The 12,508-nt window shown below is 38.0% G+C and overlaps 1 protein-coding gene across 1 annotated transcript in view; it reads left to right on the top strand.

The window, feature by feature from the left end:
* LOC309799281 (uncharacterized protein) overlaps positions 1 to 12,184 on the top strand; it is a gene marked incomplete at its 5' end in the record, with an annotated part of 55,839 nt that extends 43,655 nt beyond the window's left edge. The window contains one exon of the mRNA XM_082612237.1: positions 12,043 to 12,184. Coding sequence (XP_082468363.1) covers positions 12,043 to 12,111 — 69 coding nt within the window. The 3' untranslated portion in view covers positions 12,112 to 12,184. The remainder of the gene's footprint in view (positions 1 to 12,042) is intronic.
* Between the last annotated feature and the right edge of the window lie 324 nt (positions 12,185 to 12,508).

Genomic DNA, 12,508 nt, shown 5'->3' with positions numbered 1-12,508 from the left:
GTCTAGTTAAGATAAATGATTACAGTTAGTAAACCAACTGCTTATGAGCTCATTGGGCTTTTTAAAATTTACTATCTGCACTTCATAGAGACACAAGTAGTTTGCTTTTGTAGGACACTCCACAGTCAAAGTAGTCTTTTAAAAAGCACAAATCAGATGCTATTATCGCACTGCTTCTAACCTCTAAAGGCTGTCTATTGTAAAGAGATTAAATTTTCAACTACTTAGCCAGGTTCACAGGGACCATGTGGTCTGGTCACTTACTACATCTTTCCCTGACCTTCATGGGGTTCGAGGCACAGTTATGTTTTTCAGTCCCTCAGGTGCAACAAGCTCTACTTCTTGCTCTCCCAGCTTTAGATTGGCTCATCCTTCTACCCAGACCAATTTCCCTCTGATCATTAAGGTCTCGGTTCAAACGCCACCACTACTATCTTGACCAAAGAGACCTGCCTCCTCACTGCCTCTCCGTCCCATTGTCCAGTCGTATTTCTGTCGCTGTACAAAATTTATTTACATGTTGACTCTGTCTTCCTCCACCACTGGACACTTGCTTAAGAGCAAGGACTTTGTAATTTTTTGCTCACCACTGAATCTTCCAAAGCTTGCAGGAGACACTGGCACATAGAAGGTGTGTAGGAAATGTGTGTCTAATAAATGAATAAATATGTGAATGAAAGAAAACTGTAAAACACTAACACAAGAATATTCTTCTTTCAAAAGAATAATGAAAGATAATTTCATTCAATAAGAGTTATTCTTAGTTACTGATACATGACTTAGTAGTTCCCATTCAATTTAAAATGTTCCATTTTTTTCTGATACTTCACAAGTCATTAATTAAATGTTGCTCACTTTTAAGGCCAATCTGTGAGACATTATTTAACTTGTCCAGCATTAACTCAGCATTAACTTAGGTGGGGCTTCAGCAAGTACTGATCATGTGACCTTGGCCTCTCATTGCCTCAGTTTTCTCATTTGTAACATGGGTATAATAATAGGCTTATTTCATAGGCCTATGAGGAGGAAAACCTCATATATATATATGTGTGTGTATATATATATGTATTTAAACAGTGTCTTAGAATAGTGTCTGGCACATGGTAAGCTTTATAGAGTATTGACTGCTGCTCCTAGTACTGTTATTTTGAGAACTAACTGTTGAGAATAATCCTTCATATACTGGTTTATTCCACTGAAGATAAAGGAAACTAATAGAATATTAGAAATCAGATTAAACACAGAAAGCCAGTAAAATATACCAAGACAGAAGATGACGAGAGTGTAAAAGCATAGAAGAAAAAAAACGGTTTTTGTTTTTCTTTTTCTTTTTTAAAGAAGGAAAAAGCCTAGAAATAGGACAAAAACTATTCATTGGCTATACTGACATGGAGATCGCTGGTGACCTGCATAAGTAAAATTTCAGGACAGTGGGCAAAGAGCTTACGGTGAGAGAAGTCAGATGGATGTAAATTATAGAGTAAATGGGACGTGAGGACATGGAAACAGTATATGAAGATAACAATTTTGAAAAGTTCAGACAGGAATTGGCTAAAGAAGATATGCAGGGATTAGGGGAGGAGGGAGGCTTTCATGTTACACGTATAGTTTTTAACATTTTAAGTTGGAGTTACTAGTCTAGAATGAGGTTGAATTTTGGCAAGAATCATTCCTAAGGAGTAGCTGGGCTGTAGAAAACGCAGTGCTGTGAAGTACTTGAGAAGATGAGGGAAAACGAAATGCTGTCTGTAGTGCACATGGCCTTTTAACTTTCACTCCTGTAGTAAAAGGGAATACAAAGAGCAACGCAAATGCTAATGAATTAATGGATTTGGCAGTGGACTATTTACTGACTTCTGTGTTCTTAATGAGCTATGAAGCACCTCACCAGCTCAGAGTGCAGGAAGTAGAGAGGATGGAGGGACATTTGAGGAGGGCAGGTAAAGCTTCTCAAAAAATAGTCCTTAAGGATAATTAGAAAGAACGTACTGTAAGTCAGAGCAGTATTTCCAGTCTTGAAAATTCATTTGCAGTTGGTGATTATTAATTTATTGGAATACCAATTTGCCCTGCCACATGATTTTTCTCCAGCTACCTGGATATAAGTTACACAGAGACAGAAAAGAGTGAGAGATAACAATCGAGGGAAAATACAATTAGTATTTTTTTTACCTTTTTCCACTTCCCCGCTCCAACTCTGAGGAGCCTTCACGGACATGGCTGCCCTCCCAGCCTCCAGCAGCACTCTGTTATCAAAGAATTCAAAGAAATGGAACATAGGTTTCCAACTTATTAATTTAGCAAAATCAAAAATTATATATAATGTCTTCTGTTGGCAAAGATTCTTGCAATATAATTTGGTTCCATCTTTTGACAAGTAACTTGGCAATGTCTAGCACGATAAAAATGTTAATAGCTTTTTACACATTAATTCTAATTCTGGAAGCTTATGCCAATAAATAATTTATAATCCAGAAAATTATTATATAAATATGCTCATTGTAATGTCATTTGTAATAACAAAAAATTGGAAACACCTTTAATTGTTAACAGTAGGAAAACAGTTTAGGAAATTAGATCCACTTAGTAGAAAATTACACAGTTACTATATTATAATTACAAGATGATGGAGCAAAATAGAATAATGCTTAATAAAGAAAGAATGAAGAAAGCTGACCTAAAATTGTGTCTTCCTTATGACAGTAATTATGTAAACATATATTTATTAAAACTTAAAACCAAAATAAAGTTTTAAAAGCTCCGTACCAGTAATGGGGATTTTATGTTTTTTTCAAAATATTTTTTAACATAACTCTTATAATTTTATTTTTTCGACTCCTTTTCTTAAGAATTTCTGATTATTACCTCATTTTTCATTTCATAGTTTCAAATAAAGTCAGCAATTTTATCATCAGAGAAGATTAGACTTATTTGACAGTTCATAATTCCAAGTTATTTGGTATAAAAAGACCATATACACTTGTAGGTACTTTCAAAAAATAAGATTTCGAGAATTTTTTTTTTTTTTTTGCTTAGTCTTTCCTAGTATGGAGATTAAGCAAACTACCTAAAATTGCTAGCCATTCTTTTTTCATTTTTCTCATTTTATTCACAGAAATGATAACAAATGAGTCTGCAGTTGCCTCTGCCAATTTCTTAAATCCTCTATTATCCACATTATGAAATCATACTAATATGAATGCTTCCAGTATTTTTAGAGCTCTTTAGTTATTATACTTTAGCATTCTGTATGAAGTATCTTATGTAAGTGTAAAATTTAGACTCAACTTCTGGACGCTTTTGATTTCTTAGTTCAAAAGTGAGAGATCCTTAGTTCAGCCATATGATTAACAATTACTTGTATAGTAGGAATCTCCTAAATTATTGTTTTATGGATACCTGGCAGTTTTCTTGCCATTTCTCAGAAGTTCTCTATTAAACACATTCTCTCTCTCTCTCTCTCTCTCTCTCACACACACACACACACACACACACACACACATTGTGATTAAAAGCACAGACTTTGGCATTATGAAGTCTAAGGTTCAATTTCCAGTTCTGTAGTTTCTGGGCCACCTCACTTTAGGCAAGTAACCTAATGTCTCTGAACCTTGTTATTTTCATCTGTAAAATGGAGATTACAGTTATATCAGACAATCCTCAAAACATCCGTAATGATTTTAGAGTTTCAGAGTCAGGTACAAGCAGGCACTCAGTAAATGGCTAGTGCTTTTATTACTTTATTATTATTTAGGTCTTGGTTTTCCTTGAGTCTGTGAGTCCCCATAATGAAATGTAATTTCCAGTAGATTGAGTAACACCTGTGTTCACCAAAAATTTTAACTGAGTTCATTACTTTCTGTGCAACCCAGATTAGTTTTCTGCCTTTTTTTCTGTGCTGTATGTAGGTATTCAATAGATTTATTTAATAAATGTGTGAATGCATGCGTGCATAGATGAATTTTTAAATGCTTCTTTTTGAGAAGGTAGAACAGATGTGACACAGTTGAACAGATAAGAAAATAGTCCATGGAAAAAATGGCAAAGTCATGTATGTGCCCAGGGCCAGCCTAAGAAGAATTACTTTTTTTTTTTAAGGGGAAATGTGTTGAATAGCTTATTTTAATTATTTTTAAAAGTTAAGTACAGGGACTTCCCTGGCGGTCCGGTGGTTAAGACTTGGCCTTCCAATGCAGTGGGTGTGGGTTCAATCTCTAGTCGGGGAGCTATGGTCCCACATGCCTCACCGCCAAAAAACCAAAACATAAAACAGAAGCAGTATTGTAACAAATTCAATAAAGACTTTAAAAAAGTGATCCACATCAAAAAAAAAAAAGTTAAGTACAAAAATTTGCTGATGATTAACATATTTAGCACCAATAAGATAATGTGAGATTAGCTGTACTAAAACAGAATGTTGAGCTACATTCACATTAAGTGACATTATATAGTCTAGATTTGTGGAAAACTTCTGAAATGGCTGAGAAAAAGTAAGATGGTGAGTGATCTTTGAGCAGAAAAAGACAGAAAGAGAAATGGCCTTTTCTACATCCTATTGTGCCTCTAAGTAAAATGCTTGGTAATCTAGCTACAAATCTATACGTCATTTGGCTTTAGGCACCTACTGTGATTTACCTTGTGAAGATCAGATTTTGCCGTGGATAGGATCTGTAAAAGTATCACACATTCCAGTACCATTGGCAACCACAGCTACCAAAAACTCCAATTTAAATTGATGAACCTAATATCAGATGATAGTATCATTTCCTTGTGGGTGTTTTGGGAAAAGGTGGGTAGGAAAGGTATAAAATTGAATACTTTATTAACTGAAAAAACAATTCATCATTTTGAAAACATAAAATACATTAAAGTTGTTATAGCATCAGGCATTAATATTTCACTGTACTTTAGACATTGCCTACAATCAACATTTTCTGCTCTTTGAAACAGAATCATGCTTGTGGTATGCATTAATCATATAAAAGATTAAACACTGAAAAGAAATTCAGCCTTTAAAGACAATTTGCTTTGATTTATTCAGTGGGTTCTTCCAAAAAGTTTATACCAAGAATTGTTGCTTGTTGAATTGGAGTTACAAATTCTTTCAGAGTTACTTAGTATTTTCTGTAATATCAGTATCAAGGAAGGTTAATCAAATTTACGTATTTATTAGGAAATACAGGCACATAATCATAAAACAAGAAAACACAGCGTTTTTATAGACTTTATATTTTAGAAGTGTTTTAATTTTACAGAAAAATTGAGAAGATAGTATAAAGTGTTTCCATATACACTAGACCCATTTCCCTCTATGATGATCCACTTATATTAGTATGTTACGTTGTTACAATCAATTAACAAATATTGATACATTATCATTTACTATAGCCCATACATTAGTCCAGTTCCTTAGTTTTTACCTAATGTCCTTTTTCTATTCCAGGATTTCATCCAAAACATCACATTACATTTAGTTGCCATGTTTCCTTAGGCTCCTCTTGGGTTTGATAGCTTCTCAGATTTTCCTTGGATGACCTTGACAATTTTGAGTAGTTAGGTTTTTGTAGGATGCCCACTACTAGAATTTGTTTGATGCATTTTTCATGATAATATTGGGATTATGTGTTTTGGGGAGGAAGACCACAGAGTAGAAGGGTTATTTTGTCAGATCACATCAAGTGTACAAAGTATCAATATGCATTATGAATGCTGAGGTGGACCTTGATCACCAGGCTGAGGTAGTGTTTTCCAGGTTTCTCCATTGTAAGATTACTGTTTTCCCTTTTTCATACTGTACTTTTTTGGAATGAAGTCAATATGCTCAGCCCACAACTAAGGAATAGGGAGTTATGCTTAAGATTGAGTACTACATAAACTATTTGGAATTCCTTTGCACTGGAGATTTATCTATTCTCCTGCATTTATGTATCCAATTATTTATTTATATCAGAAGAACTCATGGATTTTTATTTTATACTTTGGGTTATAATCTAATTCTACTTTAGTTACTTTGTTCCTCAAATTGCTCTAGTCCTGACCCTTGTGAACTCTTTTCAGTTGGCTCTTGTGCCACTCTGAGGTATCCCCGTCCTATATTTTTTTTTGGAACTTCCTTACTTTCTGACACTATAAGATGGTCTTGTATATAAATCTTGTATATTTACTGCCCCAGTCCTAGAATCAGCTATTTCTTCAAGGATAACTAGGTCTTTTTAGTGGAGAACGGTATTAGACAGCAGGATCTGGGTGTGGGGTGTGCTACTTGCTGCTCAGATGTCATTGCTTCTAGATCTTCTCAGCTGACAGAGCAAAGAGATAATATGTGTGTACATTACCCATGTATATGCAAATATCTCTAAGTATCTCTCTACATAACCATGTGTATTAAGGTAATATGAAGCAATATTAAGCTAAACATGAATGTATATTGATGTTTCCAAATTTAATCTGTTACCACATAGATCATCTTAGCCTCATCTCTTGCTTATCTTTAAATTTCAACTCCAGCAAAACACTTGGCTTCTAGAAGTATGAAAATCAAATTGTAGCAACTTTGGGAAGCCACATCATCTAGCAGAATAATTCTTAAAGGGCAAGGTGTGTATCATCAAATTTTAATTTACTGTCAGCAGTACTTTTTAACATCAAAAGACCTCCAGACCTCTGCTTCCAAGAAGATGAGGTAGCCCATTTCTCCCAGGTTCTCCCACTTAAAACTAAAACCCTGAACATAACAACAAACAAACATAGGAAGACGCTGAAAGGTGGAAACGAGAAGGCAGACTTAACTAGGGACTTTGGGACTTGAGGAATAACATGGTGATGAGTCCCCTGTGTTTCCTGTTGCTTCCCATACATCCTGGAGAGGGTATTACAGGAACCCCCAATCAATAACCACCAACAGAACAACAGACAAAAAAACTTCAAAAAAACCCCACAAAACCCTGTTCCCCCTAGCCAAAGTATGAGGAAAGGGGTTGCTAAGACAGAAGACCATTTGGGCAATAATATACACACTACTCGAGCCAAGTGCCAGTGGAATATTGCACCCATCCCCTATGTCCTGTCATTTCAGTTGGGCCAAGGTAGGATTTGATCTTCCACACCACCCCACTCCTGCCCTCCAGAAGAGCCAGCGCTCTGATTCCCCACCAGGGTTGTTTCAGTGAGGTCCAGTGGTGAGCTGAGGCTCCACCCTTTTCCATTAGCAAACAGACTTTAAAAGGTGGTGCCTGACAGGCTAGTTAACACTGGGCTGCCCTCACACAGTCCTAGGGTCCAATGGTGGGACTTAGCCTTCATCTCTCCCTGACATCAATAAGAATAGGGTGTTACAGATTGGAGGGAGTAGGCACCCCACTAACCCCCAACACATGATGTCAGTGAGACCCACTGGGGTGCTGAATCCCCATAACCATCCTGAGGCAGTAAGACAGAATGAGATGGCACAGGCAGGGCTAGTTGGCACTTCTCTTCCTCTTACCCTGGTGTCAGTGGGGCCAGCAGGTAGCTGACCCTCTACCCACACCCGGCATCAACAAGAAGGAATGAAGTGGGAGGAAGGACAGCAAACACTTCACTTCTCCCCTGCCCTGATGTCAGGAAATCTACTGGGGAGATGAACTTCCATTCCTACTAAAAGGCAACACAATGATATTAATGTTCCCACTTTTGGGGGGAAGGTGTCAGAAGGGCCAATAGGCTAGCTGAACTTCTACTTGATCTGTCTGCAGTGAGACAATGTAAGTGCCCACTTTTGCTGGGGTATTGTCAGTAGGGCCCAATGGAAATCTGTACGTCACCCCCCAGTCCTCATACTATGCCTCAAATAGGATGACTTCCTTCTAAAAAGTAATAATAAAATTAAATGGGATACAGAGTCATATAATAACTCACAATGTTTAGAATGCAATGGAAAAATACTCATGACACCAAGAACCAGGAAATCACAGAATAAATGAGAAAAGACAATAAACACACACCAACACTGAGATAAACATCTATTGAAATGATCAGACAAGGATTTTAAATAAGCTGTCACATAAATGCTTCAATTAGCAATTATGTGTTCCTTGACAGAAATGGGAAAAATAGAAAATGTAAACAAAGAACTAGAAGTTATAACAATAAAAACAAATGAGAACAGTAGAATTGAAAAATACAACAATCAAAAAACTTTGCTCAAGAGTAGAGGAGATTACAAAGCATAGAATCATGAACTTAGAAGAGATCAGTACAGTCCACCAAATGTACAGAGAAAGTAGACTGAGGGGTAAAGATGGGAGAAAGAACAGGATCTCAAGAACGTGTAAACAGTAACAAAAGCACTAACATTCATATCATCAAAGTTCCAGAATGAAAAAAGAGAACAAGTAGGACTGACAAAGTATTCAAAGAAATCAGGACTAAAAAGTTCCCAATTTTTTAGAAGACATAAATACAAATTCAAGAATCTGAACAAACCCAAAGAGGAAAAACACAAAGATATCCTTGCCAAGATGCGTCATAATTAAACTTCTGAAAAGTGGAGACAAAAAAAATCTCGCAAGTGGACAGGCAGAAACAATGCATTACTTATTGAGAAACACCAATTCCAATGACAGCATATTTCTTGTCTAAAACTCTGGAGTCAGAAGCATTGACATAACATTTTTCAAGTGCTAACAGAAAAGAACGCTCAGCCACAAATTCACACTTTTTATCTCCACTTTCTTGTTTGACTTACATTAATGGACTACTACCTCATCTTTCTATATCTGGGACTGCCGTCACCCTTCTCCAAAAATCTAGTCACAGTATTTCCAGAGTGATCGTTCTGAAAATGAAACAAATGTTTCTTATAAAAATACCTGATTGGGGCTTCCCCGGTGGCGCAGTGGTTGAGAGTCCGCCTGCCGATGCAGGGGACACAGGTTCGTGCCCCGGTCCGGGAAGATCCCACATGCCGCGGAGTGGCTGGGCCCGTGAGCCATGGCCGCTGAGCCTGTGCGTCCGGAGCCTGTGCTCCACAACGGGAGAGGCCACAGCGGTGAGAAACCCGCGTACCGCAAAAAAAACAAAAAAAAAACCAAAAAAACCCAAAAACCTGATTGTGTTATGAAACTTTTCTCTCTTCTAAGTTACCAGTTAAAATCCTTCAATGGATTCCCATCTTTCTTGGAGTAAAATCTCACATCCAAACTCTCTTTGTCCTTTTGGGCTGCTGTAAGATTATATTGCAGGTTGGGTGGCTCATAAACAACAGGCATTTTTTTCTCACAGTTCTGGAGGCTGCAAGTGCAAGAATAGGGTGCCAGTATGGTCAGATGAGGGCCCTCTTTTGAGTTACAGACTTCTCATTGTAACCTCACATGCAGAAGAGCTTCAGGAGCTCTGTGGAGTCTCTTCTGTAAGAGCACTAATACCATAATCATTTCCCAAAGGCCCCACCTACTAATACTATCACCTCTGGAAATTAAGATTTCAACGTATAAATTTGGAGGGGAACACAAAGACTAGACCATAGCACTTACTATACATACATGGACCATTCATGGTCTGGCTTCTACCACCCTCTCCATTGTCTTCTTTTCTTACACTTCAGTGAGCATTTCTTTTTTTTTTTTTTTTTTTTTTTTGCGGTATGTGGGCCTCTCACTGTTGTGGCCTCCCCCGTTGCGGAGCACAGGCTCCGGACGCGCAGGCTCAGCGGCCATGGCTCACAGGCCCAGCCGCTCTGTGGCATGTGGGATCTTCCCAGACCGGGGCACGAACCCGTGTCCCCTGCATCGGCAGGCAGACTCTCAACCACTGCGCCACCAGGGAAGCCCCAGTGACATTTCTTATACTGATTATGAATGGAACTCCTTTCTGGACTGATCCTTAACCATTCATTTTCTGGCAATCATGAATTTATCTTCTCTTTTCCTCAAAAATTCACCCTTCCTTCATGTTACATATCCATTTCAATTGCCTTCTACAGGAAGCCCTACTGATATCCCCCATATACTACTCTCCACAGCATGCATTAAGTTCTTACCGTGTCTTCCTATAGCATTCTGTAATAATTTTTATGATAACTATGGATTTTCTTATTTGAGTGTCACAATACATTGAATTCTAGGTGGCACGATAATGATCTTAGTAACAGTAACACTGGTGCCTAGTTTAACCCATGGCATACTTTAGGTGTTCAATAAATGTTTGTTGCTGGGCCTCCCTGGTGGCGCAGTGGTTGAGAGTCCGCCTGCCGATGCAGGGGATACGGGTTCGTGCCCCGGTCTGGGAGGATCCCATATGCCGCGGAGCGGCTGGGCCCGTGAGCCATGGCCGCTGGGCCTGCGCATCCGGAGCCTGTGCTCCGCAACGGGAGAGGCCACAACAGTGAGAGGCCCGCATACCGCAAAACATAAATAAATAAATAAATAAATAAATAAATAAATGTTTGTTGAATGAGTGAATGAATGAATGAATGGTCAATTTGAAATCTTAATCATGTTACTTTTCAAAAATCTGTTAAAAGATACCCACAGTTTTCCAGAAGATTAGGGACTTAGGATTTAAACTTGATTTAATAGAGGAATTTTTACTCATACATCATGTTTAAATACCGCAAAGTAAAACCATTAACCCAGGAATTTAAGGTTATCCATTTGGACTTGCAAGCCAATAATTAATATATTCTGCCCCAACTGTATTAGATGGTTTCATTGCTCCACTCATATCTCCCCAGCACTCATCATTCCAGTATATGCTGATAGAATCATGCTACCACCTGCAATTATCCACCTTAGGGCAGGCCAGAAGTGTACAGGAGTTAATGTATCTGGGTGTAGCTTTCAACCAAGGACAGAGGGGACTGGAAGATAAGTACTTCAAGTTTCTCACCAATTCTTGGGATAACTCTGAGACATGTTCTGTAGAGTTTCACAGAACTCCCCTGAAGTACTGGCAGCAGTTCCCTACAGGAGTAATTTATTCAGTAATGCACCTCTTTTGGCTTCCTTCCATGCCTCCATTCTCAATTCCCACTCCACTTCTGAGTTTTCTGGAAGCACCTCCCAGATGAACAGTTTGCATTCAAATTATTGCCTCAGGTTCTGCTTCTAGGGGAATTCAATTTATAGCCTCCTAACAATCCAGTGCTCCTTACAGAGCCATCACTGGTACAAGTACCAAGGCATGGCACATTTGTATCACTCCTCCTAAATCCTAATATTTTTAAACAGATAGAAAAGAGCATGACCTTGAAGAGAAAAATCGTTTATATGAGAATGGCCAATGGATAAAGGGAAGGAGAGACAGTGCCATTTGTTTTCCATTAATGATAGTGTGAAATTTATGGGCAGATGGTCTAACAGGTGTGAGTATAATTTGAGGAGCCTGCTCCCTTGGTTACAGAAGACTGCTATTGTTATTATTACGGAAGCACAACCTCATGACTTTATTGCTTCACTTGATGTAGCCTTTTCCTTTAACCTTAAATCTTTCTACATCACTGAATTGCAGCCAATAGCTTTATTTTCTCCCCATGGCTCCATCACAAAAAAAGACACACATGTGCACACACACACACACACACACACACAGAGTTTTGTGTATGCCAGTGCTCGAAAACACAAGCTCATGGTGCATGTATTCAATGGATACTGTACATTACAGGTCTCTGTGAAATAGTCTTCTGCAGGTTCCTATGTTTATTTTATGAATAATTAACTTTAGTAAAGTTAATTTCCTGAAGATCTTGATGAAGACTGAAGAAAGGAAGTAAATTTTAAAGAAAAAGACTTAGAAACTTGCCCTTTTTGCCCTCTCTTTGTGTCTTAATGAACAAAGGATAACTGAGCCTTTTTTGAAGTCTTTGCTTGAGTTGAAGACACAAAATGCAACCTGTACTCTTACCATAATATGTACAGTTTATGAGTACAAAAACTTATAAACCGTGAATTTCCCTAAAGTTATTATACCATTTAGAAGATGTTTGCTTGGACGTTTACTTAAAACCAAACAATTGAGGTCTATATGTCCAAATAATTTCCTTCTCTCTTGCTGTCTCCATTTCAGTTTCCTGAGTTTCTGGGAAGGCCTGGTTTCCCCAAAGGAACGATTTCTGGTAGAAGTCTGAAGGTCTGACCCAAGAAAAATAATCCAGTATAGCCAATGAATTGAGGACAAGAAGGTTTCCAATCAGGTAGGAACATTTAATCTCATACATTACAATCACCTTAAGTAAGGTGTGCTGATAGCTGGATATGAGTTAACTGCTTGGAAAAAGATGCATATATAACCTACCCCACAAGGAAGCTGTTCTCAATTCCCTTAGAGGTTGTGGTGTTTATCGGAGAGTGCCTTGGGGGAAAATGAATACAATAACAGTATGATGCTTTTTTTTTCATTTTTAGCTCATTGTTGCCAAGTACACATGGTGATCTTGGTGCCTGTGGTTTAATCCCAGGAGGTTAGACATGTGGAACAGCACATTAACCCTTTTTAGTATTTTCTCCCAAGACAAATCATTTTTATAGGTTGT

The sequence above is a fragment of the Mesoplodon mirus genome, assembly GCF_964341445.2.
Source record: "Mesoplodon mirus genome assembly, chromosome: 3".
Classification (NCBI taxonomy): domain Eukaryota; kingdom Metazoa; phylum Chordata; class Mammalia; order Artiodactyla; family Ziphiidae; genus Mesoplodon; species Mesoplodon mirus.
Note: the sequence above shows the minus strand (reverse complement) of the source record. Positions and strands in the feature narration are given on the sequence as shown.